The following is a 22,346-nucleotide window of genomic DNA, read 5'->3' on the forward strand; positions in this document are numbered from 1 at the left end:
CTCAGACTGGTTTACTTCATGATTTGGATTACCCCAGGATTTGTCTTTTTGGTTCTGACCCTGGCTTGTTCACCCACCATCAATTTGAGCTGCAACAAATCCCCAACTTTATATCTGCAGGTGTCTGACTTTGCTTGTCACATCACACATTTAAAGCATTTCACAAACAATTTTTGTCCAGACCTGGTGTTGCTGGGATACGCTCCTTTCCCCATGACTTCAAATTGGATTAAATGTATTAGAAGATGAATGAATGAATGAATGAATGAATAATTAAGATCTGTTGAAATCATATTCATTTATCCACAGTTGGACTGTTATATTAATGATTTTGATTTCTATTTTATAAAACCTCGTTTGGGAATTAAAAACATGCTACTGACATATTTCACTAAAAACAAAATTGAGCTTATATTCTTGAGCATCAGTTACACACTAATGCTCTGTCGATTGAAATGAAGCATTAGACTTGTACAATTATGGCAAGCTAGCATATGAGCAGTAATAATATGCAAAATATACTTTATTCATGAGCACTTGCTTCAGATTTTACAAGTCCTGGCAATAAGATTCAACCAGTGAAATATAATGTATGTCGGTACCAGATTTAGTAGGTTATTGGCTGGCAAATGGGCCTTGTGGAGCCCCTCTGTCTGATGGGCCCAAGGACATATGCCTGCTTGGACGCATACCTTCCATTCACCTTACATTCTTTCATGATATTAGTTTGGTGCCAAGTATTTACTGGGGACTAGATTCAACAATGCATAATTTCCATGACAACAAGATATACTGAACGTCTTTGGAAACACAAAAACTTTTTTTGGTTCCACAGAATAGTGTGGAAAAGTGTAGAGAATACAAAATATAAAAGTTTTAAGCAATTTAGATAATTACTGTGGCATTGTTGGCAAAAAGAGAGTGAGAGAAGGGTCTTTATTCTCCATAAACTTGAAAAAAATCTTCTGCATGGATGTTTTTGAGGTCATATCAAAAGCTCATCATAAACTTGGCTAGAAAAAGCATAATATAGAACATGTAGATTATTCACAAGAATGTTTTATATTCAAGCAATATGGCAAAGCTTATTATCAAAAATGATCTTTTTGTTGTTATAAGTATGCAATAGAAATTGCTGAACAGTTATCTTTTCATTTTCAGTTTGTTCTATACAGAACACGATGTCGATACTGTCTCACTAGGCTTTGATTAGCGGGCTTTTCTATTTATTTATTTATTTTAACAGTAGCTTAATGTGTATATCATAAAATATCACTAAGTACACACTGCTTAAATTAGCACACATGGTATAGAAATAATGTCCAGAGTTAACCACTTCCATAGTTGAAAAGAAATTATTTGAATTTTTTTACAATGTACAAGTGATTTCAATTACATTTAAAGCATTTAACAGAGCATTTAACTCTTAGCTAACCAAAATAGCAAAGCAGACATCTCTAACATGGGAATGTCACTATAAACATCTACTCTTAATTCCTTAAAAGCACAGTTCATGCCTGTAAACATACAATACATATTTATTCACTAATTTAAGCACAAACTGCTAAATATCAGTTGCAATCCATATTATCAGGTTATCATCAGGATACTGTTTACAATTAAACTGCAGCACAGTAGCACGGTATTTCATTACCTTCTAACAGAAGTGGGCTATGAAAATACAGAAGAATACTTAGTGAAAAAAGTTACAGTTTAATTGAAAAGGGAGATGTAATTCTGATTAAATGATGCAAATAACACAAAGAAAAATGTTTTGATAATTATCTGATTTACAGCATTGGGAATGATCAGTGCCCGCAAACATGGGCAGGAATGGTGACCTTCAGATTAACAACATCCACCTGGTGGAGAAAAGTATTGTTAGACAACAAAACATGTATTTTAATGGATGACTGGCAGAAATGTTTTGGTTTATGCCAAAGAATCATATGAAAATGGGTGACCTCAATGATGCCAAATGTGTTCATGAAGACATCTCCCCAGATTGTAAGTCTAGACACACTCTCCAGTGGCATACGGTGGTTGAACATACAGAACATCTGGCCATTCACAATTACCTAAACAAAAAATTGGGTTATTTTTTTATTAGTTTATTTAATTATCCATTTTCTTATTATCTTATTATTCCATTAACTTACATTTTGTTCCATTTCTTCCACTACTGCAAATGTCTCACCTCATAGCCTTCTTGTTTAATAACCATGAACATATCAAAGGCTGCTCCTTTGGCAAATGGACTCCAGGCAGTATTGTACTGCTTCTCCCATGCTCTGTTCCTGAAGGTGTCGCAGCATACATGGGACATGCATGCGCTAAAGTGGAAGGCAATGTTACCATCATCCTTTGTCCCAGTCTTCAGATCTATCACAAACCTGCAACAGACAATAATTTGCAGTTTGAAAGAAAATGTATTACTATTCAAACATCTATGAATATTCCAGAATGTAACTGCTTATCTGAAAGTGATACATTTCACATTTGTTTTTGTGCTCCATATTTTGAATTTCTGCTAAAAAAACAAAACGAAACACCAGTATAAGTGTTGGCCAGTATCATGAAAGCATACCTGTCACAATCTCCAGGAACAACACCTTGGAAGAACAAAGCCTGTCCCGGTTTCAACCCTCCAGGAATTGGTCCTGTATAGTTTTTACTCTGAAGTAATCATAAGCATTGAGAATGTAGCAATAATAAAGCTCACCTATGGATGAATTTTTCAAAATGCAACTTTGTGTTTATGTATCATTTAGACTACAGGGATTTTTGTCCAGCTTTTTCAGGTGAGGTCTTACAGGGTTGCAAACTGGAGAAGTCACTTCTGACTGGATGTTAGAAAATTTCCCACGTGAGATTCCTGATGTTGGTTCCTTACTAAAGGTAGATGTACTCCAGTGCTGGACCAAACAGTAAAATAAAATAAGAAATGTTTATGAATTAAATTTATTCACAGCAACTCTACCATTCTAAATAGAGCTGAGGACAAAAAAGTCTGCACAGTTTGTCATTACTTATACATATGATTTGACTTATCAGCTCATTTCTTCAGTGAGGATTTTTAGGGTAGGTGAAAGAGGGAACAGCACCTGGTAGAATAATGATATTATTAAATATTATTAAATATACACCTGAATTTATTTTCTTGCATTTGTCCAACATAATACACTTATGCGTTTGTCCATATGTGACATGTTGGGATGAGTGAGATGCAAGTGGTGAAAACAGGGAACAATGTTTACTTAACAAAAGGCAAAAATACAAAAAAGGCGCTTAGGGAAGTACGGACAGGATGCTCAGTGAGAAAAGCTGTCGTTGGCAGCACAAACAGAGAGCTGGGCATACCGCTGTGGCAGCTCCGGTGTGAAGCGACAGACATGGGCACCTGTGGTACTTAAATAGTGAGAACAGGGAATGAGGTAGAACTGCCAGTGATATGACAGGTAATATTAAGAGGATCAGGTGGGAAATGGTTTTGCACCAAATTTCTATCAAATATCAAAACGTTTTCCTAGAAGAGCTTAACTAAATTTTCTCTCTTAGCTCATTAAAATGTCAAAGTACATCTCTAATTTGGGATTTGCGTATAAAATCTCTACTATTTACAACAAATCCAAATCTCTTTAACTCTTTAAAAGTGAGTGTTCATCCTTCTGAACCTACAATCCACATTCATTTATTTATGGCGTACATTAAGCACAAACTGCTGTGTTAGAATCAGTGGGACCAGCAAGCAAATATCAAATCCACTCATCCATGTGACTTATCATCAGTTTACAATTCACATGTAGTACCGTACGTGTGTTCCATGACTTTAAAAGTAGTGAGCTAAGAAAATACACGAGAATGCTTGTGGAAAAAAAAGCTGCATGTTTACTTTAAAAAGCAATCTATGGTGTGATATCGCAGGACGTTCTTCTAAACATTTCAGCCAAAAGTATGATAGCTTTTCCAACCTTCCTGTACTTGACGACTTGTACTACTTAAATAGAAAGAAAAGTCCCTGCCTACATTTAAACACTGGCTTAAAAATCTGATGTATTATTTGACTTTAGAAAAAATCCACTACACCATAAATGGTGAAGATTTTACTCTATCTGGCAGCCTGTCATTACTTATGTGGAAAAAATGGACTATATTAATGGATTATAAGAGCTTATGACCAACATAATTACTACCACTATTGTCATTTATCTTATTGTCACTGAGCTCAGCTACTTTTATTTGTGTGCTTGTTGACATATTGTGGATCTGTATCTGTGATGATGTTAGGGTACAGTGGGATGGGGGGAGTTCCGTCCCTTTTATTGTTTTTTTTCTGTCTCCTTTCCCTTTCGTATTTCCTGTTTGTTTTCTTTTTTTTATATATATGCATGAAACTGATGAAAACACATAAATAGATCCAATAAAAAATGAGAAATGATGACCATTAAATGTTACAAAGCCTTATTATACTTGAGAAAGCAAAGCAATAAAAATGTTTTGATTATTATCTATTTGAGGCCGATAGAAATGATCAGTGTCCTCCAACATGAGCAGGAATGATGATGTTCAGATTAACATTGTCCACTTGATGGATAAAAGTGTTAATTGTTGGTCAACAAACCACTAAACAGACAAAAGGTGTTGTGAATTGTAATTGTAATTTGTATTTTAATGAATGATTAGAAGAAGTCATTTTGGTTCATGCCAAAGAAAGTAACATATGAAAATGGCTTATGTCGATACCGAAGGTGTTAATGAAAAGGTCTCCCCAGACATGAAGTACAGACACTGTCTCCAGTGGCATACGGTAGCTGAACACACAGAACTAGAAAACGGCTTACCTCAACGATGCCAAAGGTGTTCATGAAGACATCTCCCCAGATTGTAAGTCTAGACACACTCTCCAGTGGCATACGGTGGTTGAACATACAGAACACCTGGCCATTCACAATTACCTAAACAAAAAATTGGGTTATTTTTTATTAGTTTATTTAATTATCCATTTCCTTATTATCTTATTATTCCATTAACTTACAGTTTGTTCCATTTCTTCCACTACTGCAAATGTCTCACCTCATAGCCTTCTTGTTTAATAACCATGAACATATCAAAGGCTGCTCCTTTGGCAAATGGACTCCAGGCAGTATTGTACTGCTTCTCCCATGCTCTGTTCCTGAAGGTGTCGCAGCATACATGGGACATGCATGCGCTAAAGTGGAAGGCAATGTTACCATCATCGTTTGTCCCAGTCTTCAGATCTATCACAAACCTGCAACAGACAATAATTTGCAGTTTGAAAGAAAATGTATTACTATTCAAACATCTATGAATATTCCAGAATGTAAAAGCTAATTTAAATTTCATATTTATTGTTTTTGTGTTGGCCAGTATCATGAAAGCATTACCTCTCACAATCTGAAGGAACAACACCTTGGAAGAACAAAGCCTGTCCCGGTTTCAACCCTCCAGGAATGGGTTCGGTATAGCTTTTGTTCTGTAGTGAAAATAAGCATTTAGAGTGTACCAGCTTTTTCAGGTGCTGTCTTACAACTTTGTAGACTGGATAATTCACTTCTGAATAAAGAATGATTATGAATTAAACCTATCCACAGCAATTATGCAATCCTAAATGACAAAAAACCCTGCAGTTTTCTTTTGTTTTTTTTTTATTATTGATGCATGTGATTTGACTTGGCAAGCCATTTATTTCTTCAGTGAGGGAGCAGTGCCAGGTTAAATAAATAAATAAATAAATAAATAAATAAATAAATAAATAAATAAAATTGAAAAAATCTTTACTTTTTGGCTTTTATATAACCAAATATAATTAGGGATTTGAACCTTAAATGATCTTCATGGCATTCTGGAAAATAATTCTTGACTGACACATCATTGAAACTATAGACAAGGAAAATATTGAGTCCTTGGTTTACAGTAAGTAAAAAGTAAAAAAAGTAAAGAAAGTGTGTCCACATGGTCCTGCTTTGACTGTAAAATTACACTGTTCTTTTAAGGGTATTTACAGACACACAGGTACTCAGTAAATGTAGTGATTTTATTGCACTTTCTTGCCTTATTTTATAGTGTTACTCACCACTGTTTTGGTACTCAAGTCTGATAGATTTCTAACTTCCGATTTGATGGTTGACAAACTCCAGTAAGAGGTGCCCAAGCTGGACATTATTTTCTTCCTTAGTTCATTAAAGAGGGACAAAGTGGTCTGGTTCTATAGGAAACGAAATAATATTCTTTTATTTTTAATTATCATATTTAATTTGTTTAATTATTATAGAAATGTGTGCTTATGCATTTGTATTTTATCTTGCTTTTCCAGTTATATGAAGTCTTGTGCACAGTGTAATTTTTTAAAGCTATAAATCTGAAGAAATCCTCACTTACCCATGACTTTGCAACTGGAACACTGAGCGTCCCTTTGTAAGAGAAGAAGACGGACTTGCTGGTTTCACTCACTCCCACCTCACTAACCGCTCTGTAACGAACCCAGTGTCTTTGTGCTAGCTGCAGTCCTGTCAGTGTGAAGGTTTCCTGTGCATCTGGAGTGTCTATGATTTCCCATCTGTCAGCATCATCTGAATCAGCTCTGTACTCCACTCGGTACTGCAGTGTCACTCCCGTTGGGGACTCCTGAAGCTTCAGGACCACATTCCCATTCTGGACGTCCACACTGGGTGCAGGCGGCTTAGACACAGGCTGAAACTTGCTGTCTACCATTTTCCCTTTTCTATACAGGCGGATGGAGGTGCCAGGATTGGAGGGGTCAGAGACTGAGGCAATGACAAATCTGACTTCCTCATTTTCTTTGTTTGCCTCAGAAAATCCTTTGAAGAGGGAAAGGTTATGTTTCATTCTTTCATAAATGTCAGGATTGTTGAACCATGATGGGAGGTCTTGGCCATTTGATTTAGGAAGTGCGGACAGCTTTTCAAACTCATCTGCCTTCAGATATTTGGCCAGCAATGAAAGATATGGGTCTTGATTCAGAGAGGTGAAGGAGAAGCATATTACTGTATCAACCCTTGGGTTAAAGACAATTTGGTCAAGGCCTGAGGATGTTACAACTGGGCAATCACTTAGTTCCCTGGTGTAGGAATCCAGCAGATTTACTTCATTCTGAACATTCTCCAACCACTTCTTCAGTCTGTTAGCTGTAAAGGGGGACTTTCTGTGGGTGATCAGGACATCAGTTAGTGCCTGGTCATTCTGCTCCCCACCCCGAATAGCAGGAAGAAGCCTGCACATGGCTTTAAGGAACAGCATCTTGTAGTCACTGAGGGATTCTTGAAATAACTTCAGCCTCTCCATCAGATCCTGGAAATCACATGCTGTTGTGTTTTTAATTAAGTCACTGCATGTTCTTTCTCCATTTTCCAGTTTATCCAGCAAATCTTCTACTTTAGAACTCAGTATAACACTGATTTCTCTCTCTAGCCGAGCTGCTTTAGTATCAAAGCGGGCAAGGGGATATAGCCAAACCCTCACTGGTACAGCATCATTCTCCCTGTTCTTCAGAAGAGACGGCAACTTCTTGTACAACTGCAGGGCTTCCATGTATGTGGTGGGGTTCTCCTCAATCTCAAAGTCTCCGTGAAAGGTACAGCTGATTTCTTCAGCCAATTTCTTTTCTTCCTCATTCATCTTCAGATTTCCTTCTCCTTCAATGAAAAATTTTGGAATTTTCTTGACCATTACACTTAGGTTCCCTTCAATTGCTTGTGTGGCCTCATTCTTTGTGGCTGTTTGATCAAACACCAGGAAAGCCTGAGCTCCATACAATACAGCTGTAACGACATGAGTGGCTGACTTTTCCTCAAACACCTGTGGGTATACAATTTTGCCTAGTTGGGACATTGTAAGTTGTTCAAATCTTGTGGTCTGGCTGTACCGCATAGTAACACGAGACTGACGTGCTGAGGATTTTTATCATTCAGGTACTTGGCTGACCCTCCAACTTCCACCAACCCACTCAGGAAGCTGGCTTTAAGATTGGCACTCACATCTAGGAGGCTGGTTTTATCACGGAGAGTGTCAGAAAAGCAGAATTTTAGATCTGTCATTGCTTTTTCATGCACATCCAAATCATTTTTTAATGATTCTTTGTCCCATAAAGTAACACCTGAAATAACAGAGAGAAAGGAACTTATTTTTGACACTGTGTAAAAGTCAGACTCTTTGCAATGACTTTTAGAAAGATGTCCATGCTTAAAATTTCAAGTCTGAAAATGACAGATGACAGTACACTAGGATGTATAACCATACCAGCATAAATAGTTTTCTATTGGGGTGACTGATAATATTTGTTATATAAACTCTTTTATTGATATAGGTTCAGTGAATCATCAGTTACTACAGTATAAGGCCAGGTGAACAGTGGTGGAGCCAAAAGCAGATTCTTTAAAGCAAGTAAAACCCAGGATTTAATAGGTAACTAAAAGGGCAATTCAGAGATGTGGTGAGAAACAGGCAGATGTCAAACCCAGATAAATCAGCAATCCAGGCAGATGAAACAGGCTAGGGCTAAGCATAATGGGGTAAACCATAAAAAAGATGAATAAATCAAAAACCAGAATACAAATAGGTGGAAAGAAATACAACAACGGCTTGGTACACACTACTGGATACTAAGCAAGACTTTCCACACAAAGGGGTTTAAAAACAAGACACACAAAGGGATTTAAACACATAGATAATCATGCACAATAATCGCAAATGGAGCTAATAAACAGGGGAATCAGAACAAACTAGGTCAACAAGAGCATCATGGGAAACAGTCCATGGGATCAGTGACAGGAGAGCTGGGGAGGACAAATGTGACACTCATAAGGACTTTGCGGAACAGCTGGCATACGTATTTACAGGAATTTTCAACCTATCCCCATCTATGGCAATGGTACCCAAGTGCCTGACGCCTGCCAGTTCCGAAGAGAACAAACATCAGCAATCTGAATGACTATCATGCGATTGCCCTCACACCAATTAAAATTAATTGCTTTGAAATACTGGTCCTCCAACACATTAAAGCCATCATCTCTAGCTCACTAGACTCATGTCAATTTGCCTATAGAACAGATCCACATAGGATGACATCATTCTAGCTCTTTACACAGTCCTGACTCACCTAGAAAATTGGGGCACAAACTGAGGATGCTATCCACAGGTAACAGTTCTGCTACTGTCACGTTCACCTCCAAGATCCAACAGCTAGGTATCAGCACATCACTATGCAACTGTATCCTCAACTTTTTTCAGACCATCATCAAGCAGTGAGACAGCTTCATATTCTTGTGTATTCACATCTCAATTTACTTCAATTTGCATGTATTTAATTAATATTTTGGACATAATGGTGGTAACTTCAAAGGCTGTAATGTTAAAAAAGGAGGTACATTTACCTCACTGCAATTGAAAAGTATAAAAACTGGAGTGGCTTTGTGTAACTCAGACATTCTCCAGAGGGTGCCTCAAATATATGTTATCTTTAACTTGCAATATAGAATCAGACCAGCTATTCTCTTCTTTCTTTAGTCTGCATCTTTATTTTCTATTTAGATGTACAACCTTAAAGCCAGCAAAATTGGGGGATTTGGGCACCTATTGCACATCACGGAGCCACACAAGAACACAAAAGGCTACAATGCATCATGCATGTCTTCATCCTTGATTAAGATTAACAATTTGTTATTAGGCAATCTAAATTAAATATTTAGCAACAACTTGTAAAAACACACATAAAACTATATACATTTAAAATGCTTAATTCACAAGCTGTGACACGACGAGGCAAACAGGATGTGGAGAAGGGGCACTTAGAAACGTTTTTATTCCACACACGGGCGACACACCTCACTAAGCACATTTCAAACACCAACAACACGTATTACAACATATATACACTCAAGAGGATTACACGTAATACAGAACAGGTGGACGACACGAGAGGGCGTGGCAACACACACGAACACACGCACACGCACATACACCACGACGTTTGAGGAGGCGGCAGGGCCATTATGTGACACAAACACAGTTTACAGAACTGCCTTTCATTTTATCCACTTGAGGGGCACTTCTCCATTAGTGGAGCACCTAACCAGGCACTTTGTCATGTTTTCTCACATATAAGAGTACCATATACAGCACCGCATTCCATTTTCTCTACTGAATGGACACCTTTTGTTACACTGTCAAGTATGGGCAGCACAGAGGGCTCTGTGTCACTTTCTCCACTAGCAGGGGCACTCATTAAGACTAATTATCAGATTTTCTTGCACTAGAGGGCACATCATAATTTATTGCATGAAGGGACACACTAGAGCTTACGCAATAATTTTTCCCCAGCCAATAGGAAATGGCTTCTTATTTTCGCCACGCTAGAGGGCACTTTAGCAATGCTTTTTCAACCATGCAGGCACCATCTTCCCGAGTCTGCCAGTGTTTGTTAGTTTTACCAGGATGTTGAACCAGTTGTGTAGCCTTTTTATTCCTCCCAGTCAGTAAGTTGACCTGTGTTACTGTGAGATAAACTGTTAAAAAGGAGTGGATATGTTTGAGAATTCCTATAAATGTGAATATAATTAAAATACAGCTAGGATGGAAAATAATTTAAAATGTTTTATTAGAATGTGATATTGTAAGGTGGTCTCAAACCCAGGTCAGCTAGGCGATGAGCAACCACGCTCTAACAATGGTGGGCCTGTGTGCCGAACAGTTAGAGCTTGGGTCGGGTAAAACAAAAGGAAAAACTAAACACCACGCCGAGCGTGGAAAAAAAAGGGAGAACAAAGGACGCCAGGTGAAGAAATGGCAACCCCGATGCACTGGAGAAAACTCACACCAAAATGTCCCAAACAAAGCCAGAAAACGGGGCGAAACTTGAATAGCTAAGGGAAGCCTCCGGAGAGAGGCAGACTCGAGAGGGAAAACTGGAGAGAGGAGGGGACGTGTGAAAACACGGAGACCCTCGCAGCACAGAAGTGAGGTGTAGCACCAGGGGGAAAACTGGAGAGGACGTGTAAAAACACAGACACCCTCGCAGCACAGAAGTGAGGCATAGCACCAGGGGGAAAACTGGAGAGGACGTGTAAAAACACAGACACCCTCGCAGCACAGAAGTGAGGCGTAGCACGAGAGCTCACAGACTGCAGTACCTTAAGTTACCAACTAGGAGCTTGGCTCAGAACTTTGGCAAAGACCCAGCACTAAATGACGGAATCACTGGGCTTATATAAGGTCTAGCCCAGCTGTTGGGTGTTAATCCTGATTAGTGGTGTGGTTGACTCGAGGCCTCCCTCTGGTGGCCGGAAGGGGCCTCGGCCTGGCACCAACCCTTACAGATATGACAGAAATCTTCGGCAAAAGTATGGAGCAACCTAATTTTGAGTTAATAAACATGTGGCTACTTCTAGATCATATTGGTAAAATAATAATAAATATTGAATGATTATTATTTTAAACATGATCTTAAATTCATCTGGTAGCTAGATTGGTATTATGTATAAGTATATGAAGAATGTATGAGTATAGTTATGTAGAGCCAACCTTAGTTTTTTTTTGTTTGTTTTTTCCCCCCCATAGGGTTTCTGTAGGAGCTGAATTGTCTCACTTCTCATTTATATAAAAGTAATAATGATATGGAAATAATTTTACTACTAAAAACCCTAGAGAGTTTTTCAGTTTTTTTATTATTATTAATATATCAAGTCTTTTTAAAAATGTTTTCTTCTATGTGAACGGCAACCTACCAAATAATCAGCCACAAACAAAATATATATAACTAAACAAGTGATATTAAATAATATACTGGTTTTTATTTTCAAGAAATATTGAGGTTTACAAAATTGTCATGAAGAGATTTAGCTGAACATAACTGATCTGGGTCCTACTATGTTTTCCATTCGCCTATATTATTTAATATCTATGTAACGGGTTATCTATAACTCCTTTATCTGTAAATTGTTGTATACATGTGCTTCATTCAAAAATAAAATCAAGCTCAAAAGTTTGGACCCATCAGAAAATCATTTAAGATAATATAGTGACCAGTTATAGCTTTGGTCAGAGGGACCGTGAGTGCTCTGTAAACATCAATGCCAAAAGTCAGAAATGCTGTGATTAAATTTATGACTGGATAAAATGCACAACAGTCAAACATGGCTTTAAATACACATACTGACAAGCACAATAACTGGGGGTTGGCGTGACACCCCATTTAACAAGGTTGGGGCGTGGTGATGGAGACACACACACATACACACAGGTCAGTCAAACACAGGGAAGAGTCTAGGAGGAGAGGCTGTGCCATGACTATATATATAGTCACCATCTAAGTGCAGTTGGAGCAGGAACCTAGAACTTCAGAAGTACTTTGCTTGCACAGTTGATGAATGACCTCGGTCTGAAACTGTTTCTCTGAAAAGCTTAGCTCTCTTAAATACTAAACTTTTAGGTTGAGGTGTTTACTGGAATTAAGAATACACTACCTTGGTTAGCATTTGCTATGGTAGCTACCAGCAAGATTATGTAGTATGATACACTATATATGTCTGATTAATTAAAGCATTCACCCATATATCATATTTTAATCAATAATTTTACAAATTATAGTGTGATGAAGATGAACTTGAGTACATTAAAAACTTTACATTTTTAAAACAAACTCTGCTCCAGAGGCTGCATTTTCCACCACTTTCGCAGTGTTTTTTACCCTATCATGTCACACATACTCAAAACTGTGGGTAACCTAGGGTCTGGAAGGATACATCAGTTGCATCCTCGAAATCGCTTCAAACATAGGCTGCATTTATAGGCTCTATACAAAGGTTCCTTTACATCGGAACATCCAAAAAATGTAGTCCACCTCAGCTGCAGCCTAAGCTTTGGAACTGTTCTGGAACTGCTTCTGTTGAAGCCATTTTGTTCTGAAGATTGTGGGATTTTTGTGTACATATTTCCTGTACTTTCTATTTATTATTATTATTATTATTATTATTATTATTATTAATAATAATAATAATAATAATAATAATAATAATAATAATAATGTTGAGGGATGTGAGATTTAGATTACATTTTTTTTCTATCACTTATTTAAAATCTGGTCACATTTTCATTTAAAGTGCATGTTTTCACACCATCTACGAAATATTTTAAAAGTTTCATCTAGAAAGTATTATTGCAACCTATGAAATAATTCAATAATTTTGTCAGAAATAATAGTAAAAAAAAAAATAATAATAATTTGCGCTATGCTCCAGTCAATGTGTTGTCAAAGTAAAGCTATTTTAGTACTTACTGAACCCAGCTAGCAAAAAAGAGAATACGTGAATGGTACTTCAGTACTGTTTTCTGTATTAGGTTACTGATATATTCATGTTAGCTTGCAGCCAGAGTTATTACATTACACAATACTTCACACAAATTTAGATGGAACGTGGAGTGTAGCAACTAATGAGAATTTTACCTGGAATGAAGGAATCACAGCGGCAGTCGTACAACATGCCTGGATATAGGGGCCTCCCTAGGGCCGAGATCTCAATGGCTTTGGGCTCCATGACTGCCAATAAAAATACAGAGAATGACATGTTATATATTAAAGCTTTGCTTCTGGGTTATTGTAGGAGTTTGTTATTCTTTAATAGCAATCTCAAATGTACAAGACACAGGGTTCATTTTCCAAAGTGAAATTGAAGCACTTTTCAAGGACTTTCAAGGTTTGTTTTCAAGCTTTTCTGGCACCTTACAGCTGTAGTAAATTACATATTTATACAAATCCATACATACTCAAAAAGATTAATTCACTTCTTATCACATTAAAAGAGATGGTATTATGCTATAAACAACCAGAACTATGTTTGGTGATAGCAGAAGAATAAGAAATTAAAGGAAATGGTTGGAGACCATCTTCAGCAAAAACAGCTTGGAGGTCTGCCTAAACTCCAGCCTCAGCTTCAGAGTTTTTGTTCATGTGTTCCTCTAGGGATCACTCTGGGACAAATCCGACTCTCAATTTGGTGACATCCATATGGATGAGTGGGTTGGCATAGTCGAGTTGAAAGAGCCTTAGAGGAGTAGTTGCATTCTTCATGATAGTAGGCTTGATGAACTTCTCCATTAGACTCCTCAGCATATTTATGAGTTCACTGTACATAAAAGGCAGCATGGGTTTGTCGATCTGGTATAACTTCAAAAATGCTGTGATTTCTCTAGCCAACATTAGAAAGAAGCTGAGCTTTGCTGGGAAAATGTCATTTTGCACAATCATCTGAGCTGTCTTGAAAGACTATACATGGTTCTGTTATAGTTTTGGTTTTGGCAGCACTGATGTACATTTTCAGAGAAGACAAAATCTGAAGGACACGCTCAGTCACCTCCACATTTTCCAGCATTCGATGATTACAGAGCTCAAGAGGGAAAAATTTAGAACCCGTGACTTCTGTGTAGTCCTCCCTATGAGCTGAAACATCCCTGAATAGACATTTAAGGCTTGACAGAGCATGCATTTCCTAGCTCCCATTCTGTGGATGCACACCCTGCTCTGAAGGAGTTGTGTAGTATATGCAAACCACAACTTCCAACATTTAACGTTTGTTTTTCAATGTTATGCTGGGCCAGTAAGAAGAGTTTCCAATTCACATTTGGGCCATTCATTGACAACTGAACCAGGTTCTGAAAGCCTATATCTGAACAAACTTTTTCAGTTTTCTCATACAGTTGTTCTGCATTGTCATGACCCATGAAAAATAATGTCATGTACCTTGAATTTACTTGGCTATCATTCCAGAATCACATGTGCATGTCAAGGTGGCATTGCTTCATTTCCCTATTTAGACTTTCATCAAACAGAAGTACATATGTAGGCTCTTTCTTGGCCTTTGCCTTCATCAGGGAAGAGAAATGAGGAGCAATCCCAAATGTGGCGAGGTATGTCACTTTTCTCTCCCGACAAGTAAAAACAGCTTTGCTATGTGTTAGGAAACATGGTTCTGAAAATGTCACCTGCATTCCTGTATGATCTGTAGGAACGGTGGCTAGTTACAACTTTTGTTGCCCAAACTATTTCTGCTTTAAGTGTTAGATTAGCGCTAACAAATGATTTTTATAGTGCTTGTCTTGCTGGTTGTCTGATGTGGATTAGAAGACCCTGTGGATGGTAGAAGACCAACTCCTGTTGCTACTCCACTGACTGCTCCCACTGAATGTTCACTCTCTACACTGCTAGTTTCTGACATGGATGTGGCTGTGCGGTTTGGTGTATTGCTTGTCTGATAGAAAACATCTTCCACTTCAGGACTTGGATTTATGAGTCTTCAGAAGTCATTAGATTTTGATGCTTTTCTAAATAACACTAAAAATAAGAGGCGCATGGGTTTTTTTTAAAGGTTCATTCTGAATACAATTTTCAGTAAGTTGCTAAAGATTATGTTTTTCAGTCAACTATTTTTCTATATGTGTTATTATACAAGTCCTAAATGTAAATGTTTAATCTCTTCATGGTAATAACATGACATAAAAAGTCTTTGAGCCAAATAACATCCGCAACGGTCACTTAATTTCAAGTCAGACTTTGACAGTGCACAAGAACCTGTCTGATATACTTCTAAAGAGAAACTGTGTTTCTCCATTTATTTTATCTACCATTAATACTGGTATTATTATTCACAATTCTATTGTTCATCTTTCTTATATAGACATGCAGCATTAAAGTCATCTACATTTTATATGCCAAGACGTGTATACATTTGCCTACTTGAGTAGAGACAACTGGATGGTGACAACTTTGCTACTGAATAGCCAATGTTTTGTTAGCCTTAAGTTGGCTAGTTGCCTTGAGCTAACGTTTGCTGAAGATTTCAGTTGCAGGGCATTACTAAAGTTAAACTTACTGTTAAATAAGGTTTGCTACGTTCACGGCACAGTCCATAAATGTGCGTGCTATAAATGACATGCAAAACTATCGTTACGAGTTGCACCACACACAGTGGCATGTCATTAAACCTGCTAATTCGCTAGCTAGCAGTGAATACAAACAAATTAGCATTCACGTGTAATGTTGGCCTACTCGAAAATTCTCTAATTTGAGTTAACTTTCATATGATTCGGGAACACAGTGTCCCATTGTAAAAAGCATACTAGCATATGTAATAAGTACAACATAAACATACAAACTTCCCTACCTCACTGGTCGCATTAACTAAAAAGGGGGAAAGAAAGGAAACCACAGGCTCTAGAAATCTTCCGGCTTTAGGCAAACTCAAATTGTTCTTCACCAAACCACACAACCTCATGGCAATACAAAGCGTCTTCAATAACAACCCAACTACAACAAGAACAATTCCATCATGGTTCCTCCACCTATGGACATGCTCCCAGCTATATTTGTCAACTGAAACAACTACTCTACTAAAACAGAGGTTAACAAAACAAAAAAAGGCTTAACCCTGTAACAGCCACACTCCCACCAAATCACTTGAGGTTGAGAAACAGTAGGGCTGTGTTATTCAGCTTCAAGCAGAGTAACCGTCCTGTGTATAGGCCTCTCTAGATAGGTTGACTTGGTGAGTCACTTTCCTTGGTCATCTAATGCAGAGTCACTGATCAGCAATTGTAGCCTTCTCACACACCCATCTTCACTGGGGTCCACTTTGATGACCTTGACCAACTTCCACTAATTTCTTGGTGCAGTGTCATCTTGTACAATTACTATGTCATTGATCTTCACGTTTCTGCATGCCTTGTGCCATTTTTGTCTCTGTTGCAAATTTAATAAGTACTGCTTCCACCATCTAGACCAAAACTCATTGGCTAAATGTTGTACTCTATGCCATCTTTTGTGAAGATAAAGGTCTTCTCTTCCAAACTCTCCAGGTGGTGTCAGGATTATTGATGACTTCATCGCCAGGATGTGGTTTGGCGTAGGAGGCTGTGGACCAGCTGGATCATTGAGAAAGTGTCATGTTAAAAGTCTGCTGTTTATGATTGCCATTACTTCATAAAGGAAGGTTCGCAAGGATGGAACATCAAGCCTCCGGGATGACTGATCCACAATGGATATCAGCACACTTCTGATTATCCTGATTTGCCTTTACCAGACTCCACCCATATGGCTGGCAGATGGAGTGTTCATGACGAACTCGCAGCCCAATTGCGTTAAACTTTCTTGGTCCATTTCTTTTACGGCTTCCAGAAACTCACGTCTTGCACCTACAAAGTTAGTGCCACAATCAGACTGAAGTTATCGAACGTTTCCATGGATGACAATGAAGGCATGAAGAGCATTAACAAAGGCCTCAGTTGTCATGTCGCCGAGCAGTTCTATGTGCACAGCACGAGAGCACAGATAGGTAAAGAGCAGACCACAGCACTTCAGCTCCCTTCTCCTTTCCCTGACATAGAATGGGCCAAAACAATCCATCCCACAATATGTGAAGGGAGGCGTTGGTTACACTATCGCACATTATGGCCATTGGACCCTTGCGAAATCGACATGGAACACCTGCTAGATTGTTTGTGAGCTCTGGTTCTGTAAGCAGACGGTCATTCAATGACATTCCTTGAAACCTTGCTGAGCAGTCAAACACGACTCGTATTTTGCCTGGCTTCTGTGGGTGATGTACCCCATGGTGAGGGACATACCAGGCAGGACTCTTGTCAATATCATCTTCTCGTACCTTCATGGCATCTCCACCAGGTATTGTTTCATTCATGAAGGCTGTGTAATCTTTATGGTATTGCTTGTCCCTTTCAAATCTCCTTAAGCACTGAAGACGGTGCTTTGCACATCTTTTGTCTGGCAGACTTGGCCTGTCTTCCTTAAATGGCAAAGGCATTTCACAATGACCGTCAGCTTCGATCTTCCTTCCTTCCTCCATTATAGATATAAAGCACAGATCCTCTTGAGAGAGGTTAGCATTCTCTGCAGTTCTCTCACTGAAGTCTTACATAAGTCGCAGACACTCCTCCTTTCATAGTTCTTTGAGTGGTGTCCTGATTTTAAACACCCAAAATATCATTTTTTGGTTTGCACTAACTTGACTCTGTCTGCAATCAATTTGTCCATGAACTTTTGACATGTATGAGTGGCATGGCTTGACTTCTCACAGAAGATGCAACCTTTAGAATCTTGAGTTTTCTTCAGAGCTGCTTTCCAGCACTTTTGCACCAACAGTTTGAGTCCTTGGTGTCTTCAACTTTTCACCATCATTAGACCTCAGAGCGTGAAGAGAGGTCACCGTATTGCAAGCTATTTTAGCTTCTTTTGTGACAAACTCAACAAACTGGTTGAAGCCAGGAAATGCCTTGGTTGCTTCTTCAAGCTCAATAACCTTTCTGTTCCATCTGGCAGTTAACCAATCACGAAGCTTGGTGAGTATCCTTTGATTTTCACCACAATCATCCAAGATTTCTAGACTCTTGATCTGAGACATTGCTGTTTGACATCCATAAAGGAAGTCTGAGAACATTGTCCTTAGGTCCTATCTTCGGCCATGAGGTGAGTTTATCCCTGAAAGCCTTAGCAATCACAAAGGAGCTTCCATGCATTTTGTCCAGGATGTCCCATGCAGCCTGGTAGGCTGTATTTGTACCCAACAAGAAATAACTCTCAATAGCTTTCTTTGCAGATCCACCAACATACTTGCGTAAGTAATAGACCTTCTCATTTACTGGAATGTTCTTCCCGTCTATCAGTGTTTGAAAGGACATTTTCCAGTCTTTAAACCTTAGTTGATCTCCAGTGAAAACTGCAGGCCCTCTTTCTGGTCATTGCGGTGCCCCTGAGTCCTCCTCGGCCCAGGCTCAACAGCCTTAGGCCCCCCCCAAGAAATTCCTGGGGGTGTTCCCCTCCGCCTCCGGAGAAGACATGGACAGCTGTCATGATCCTCTCCGCAATGTCCTGGGATCCAAGCTGCAGTGCGGGGGATGCCTACGCACCTCTCACTAAGAAGTCTGTTTTTTGCTGCGGGAGCTAGCGTCCTGTGGTGGTTGGTCATTATGTAACGCATGGTGGCCCGAGTGCCGAAGGGCAAGGGGCAGGACACACGGACTCCAGCGACAGGGACGAACATTTATTAACACAGAACAACAAGGGCACTCACACGTATTACAGAGGAAGGACACGAACATATAACGGTTAACATTGACGAGAAGAGCATTACCCTTAACATTAACATGTTACATCAACAATGACAAACGATCCTGCACACTATGAAGAGGGTTTAAATACACAGACAGGACGAGGTGCAGGTGTGTGCAGGCGTGGCCACAAAGGAGAATCCTCCCACTGCATGTGGCGGGCCACACCACATGACTTGCAGGAGGCAAGCGTTCCGTGACACTGGAGTCTCTTGACCTTATGCTTGAACACTTTGCAGACCTTTTGCATCTTGAGAGCTCAAACAAGACCTCTTAGATGCTGCCGATGAGAACACTGACTCAGTCTCTGTCCAGTGTGTTTGTTCCCCATGAGAATGTTGAGCCCCTTCTCTCTCTTCAAGACAATTCCATCCATATTCCAAGATGTGACCTGAGACAGCAGCCCAAGTGTCTACTTGCTGGTGGGTCTCTCCATCAGAGGTGATGTATTGATGCAAGCCCTCATAAGCTTATTTTATATTTGTGGAAGCACAGCGGATCATAAGGTCTTGTAAGATCTCTGTGAAGAGAGATCTGGTGAGTGCCCTCTTAGCCTCCTTAGTGAGATCATTTTTTAAAAATAAATTGTGAAGCGGTGCTGAAGCCTTTTAGATTTAACCTCTTCAAGCTCTTGACCCCTGTCGGTCAGCTTTCGGCTTCTTTGACTTCTTCTTAATCCTCCTTCTGTAGCAGCATGAGTGTGTAACTACCACAGTCTCCCTTGGTGTATTTGTGCCTAAAAATTCTTCATCAAGGGTTTTGGACTGCTGCTGTACTTCTACAGCCTTATTTTTACTGTCTAATCCTGTTCATTAGTCTCATACTCAGCCATTTTCAGCATTGCCTGATCTTATATGCTGATAATTGTTTGAAACTGCAATGGTAATACTAATTGCAACTAACTTAGCATTTATTTTAAAGCAGCAGTTTTAGAATAGCTAATAACCTGTGTCTTCCATTGATGAGGCTGCAAGCAAATTTCTCAGAGTTTCAGTGAACAGATAAGACTATGCATACACCAGCAACCTAAATTGGTGACAAACGGAGTCTGAGAGCATCGTGCAGTTAAGCCAAGGAGAAGCAACACATTTAAACAAGCTAACGCTTTGAAGTTAGTCCTATTTAAGTTTTACTCCAGCCCAGATCAGCAGAGAGCTTTGGAACTAGAAGAGAGACCTGTGAAGCATGTGGAGGAGACGCAAGTCAGACTCAAGTCAGTTTCACTTTGTGAGAGTAGTGCTCTTGGAATCTTGTAGACAGGTCATACATGAACTGTAGAAACAAAGCTCATAAACGCGTTAATAGAGAAGTGAAAAATAAGGGCAAAAATAAGAGCTGGTCCAGTGCCGTTTGTTATGTACAGTACAAACCAAAAACCTCTGCGTGGCCTACATGCACATATTACTGACCATTACAGCTGTTAACCAACAATTAGCTTGAATGTTCACCAAACTTTAGCTAACAATAGCTATTAGCCAGCACACTGGCATATGTAATAAGTACAACATAAAGATACAAACTTCCCTACCTCACTGGTCGCATTAATTAAAAAGGGGGAAAGAAAGGAAACCACAGGCTCTAGAAATCTTCTGGCTTTAGTCAAACTCAAATTGTTCTTCACCAAACCACACAACCTCATGGCAATACAAAGTGTGTCTCCAATAACAACCCGACTACAACAACAACAATTCCATCATGGTTCCTCCACCTATTGACATGCTCCCAACTATATTCGTCAACTGAAACAACTACTCCACTAAAATAGAGGTTAACAAAACACCATCGGCTTAACCCTGTAACCGAGTGCTCTCAGCCACACAGAGCAGTCTTCATTTTAGACTGACTTTTTTTTATTTCTCCATCTAAGTATTCAGTCTGATCGCTATTTGTTGTAAAAGAAATACTGTTACAATTTAGAGCATTCTCAAGCACTTTATCCAAAATTCCAGCACTTTACAAACCTTGAAAGTACATTGTTAAAATTCAAACATTTTCAAGGATTTCAAGCACCCATATGAACCCTGAAGATAGTTAAAAGGTATAGATATGATATTTATATTTCTATGGTCTCTGCATGAAATACAAAATTATGCAAATACCCGTAAAGTGGACAGTTATGAGATTCAGACATAGCCTTAGTTAGTGATCAAGGTAATACCAGTTAATATTTGCTGATTTGTATTTTACTTCAGACCTTACCTTGTCTTTGTGGCTAGAACTGTCCTGTCTGAGATTTAAGCTTTTCAAATTTACCTCTCAGACTAAAACAGACAGTGAAATAAATAACCTAATCCTCTGAAATAACCTAAAATTAGGCGACTATTCCAAAACTTAGTAAACAACAAGAGAAAGTGTGACTCTTTCCTGCCTGGTTCTGCGTGTGCAGAGTTCCTGTTTCTTTGGTTAAAGCAGCTTCCTGTTTGAAATTGAACAGTCAGTGCCACATGTAGAGCGCTTTTTGCTGATGGATCATCAACTGTATTAAGTTGAGTTTCTTCTGTTCTCAACTTCTCTTCAACATCAAGCTTAAAATAGATGTTTCTGCAACTAAAGCCAGTTGTTTCAGAGGACATTGAAAATAATGCTGTATCTTTTGCCTGGATATTGCCAAGGTGATATCAGAACACATATGCCCGCCACAGCTGGTTCATGGCTTCCACATCTGACTCATAACGGAGGTTTTCTAAGTCAATATCTATTTGCCTTGTAAGCATTTTATTCTGAAATAACCTAAAATTAGTGGACTATACCAAGACTTGGTAAACAACATGTACAAGCAGACTCCACTCTTCCATATGCGCTTGATTTGCGACGAATCGTTCACGTCGCGCACACTTGGAAATGCATGTCTCCTTTACAAGTTCATTTAAGCAACTGGAGAACCAAGTAGTTTAATTTTTGCATTTAAGAATGCATATCTGCACTTCATTTTAAAATGTTTTTCTAGGTGGTAATGTCAAGTAATGTCGTATATAAAAGCTACACATCCTCGATAAAAGACCTAGTAGGCAATTATACATTCATTTCAATGGACAGAATAGATGTAGGATAGCCCCCTGCTTCTTTGATATCAGTATTTACTTAAAATAACAGTAACTGGCTCAATAATAATTATTATAATAATAACAGCTTTGACCGCCGTCTTCTTCCATATCTTCTCCATATTGCCGTGTGTCTGCAGATCTGTCCATCTATTGCAC

At 38.8% G+C, this 22,346-nt stretch overlaps 1 protein-coding gene across 1 annotated transcript; it reads right to left on the bottom strand.

Annotated features, from left to right (window-relative positions):
• Positions 1 to 1,777: 1,777 nt before the first annotated feature.
• Positions 1,778 to 20,757, bottom strand: LOC113576994 (verrucotoxin subunit beta-like). The gene is given in 13 exon segments (XM_035534528.1): positions 1,778 to 1,862; positions 1,965 to 2,078; positions 2,198 to 2,393; positions 2,588 to 2,676; positions 2,814 to 2,915; positions 4,842 to 4,955; positions 5,074 to 5,269; positions 5,406 to 5,494; positions 6,095 to 6,226; positions 6,400 to 7,940; positions 7,943 to 8,134; positions 13,478 to 13,570; positions 20,675 to 20,757. Coding segments are annotated over 12 exon segments (2,910 nt in total). The 5' UTR covers positions 13,569 to 13,570; positions 20,675 to 20,757; the 3' UTR covers positions 1,778 to 1,808.
• Positions 20,758 to 22,346: the final 1,589 nt, after the last annotated feature.

Source organism: Electrophorus electricus, chromosome 16 (genome assembly GCF_013358815.1).
Source record: "Electrophorus electricus isolate fEleEle1 chromosome 16, fEleEle1.pri, whole genome shotgun sequence".
NCBI lineage: Eukaryota > Metazoa > Chordata > Actinopteri > Gymnotiformes > Gymnotidae > Electrophorus > Electrophorus electricus.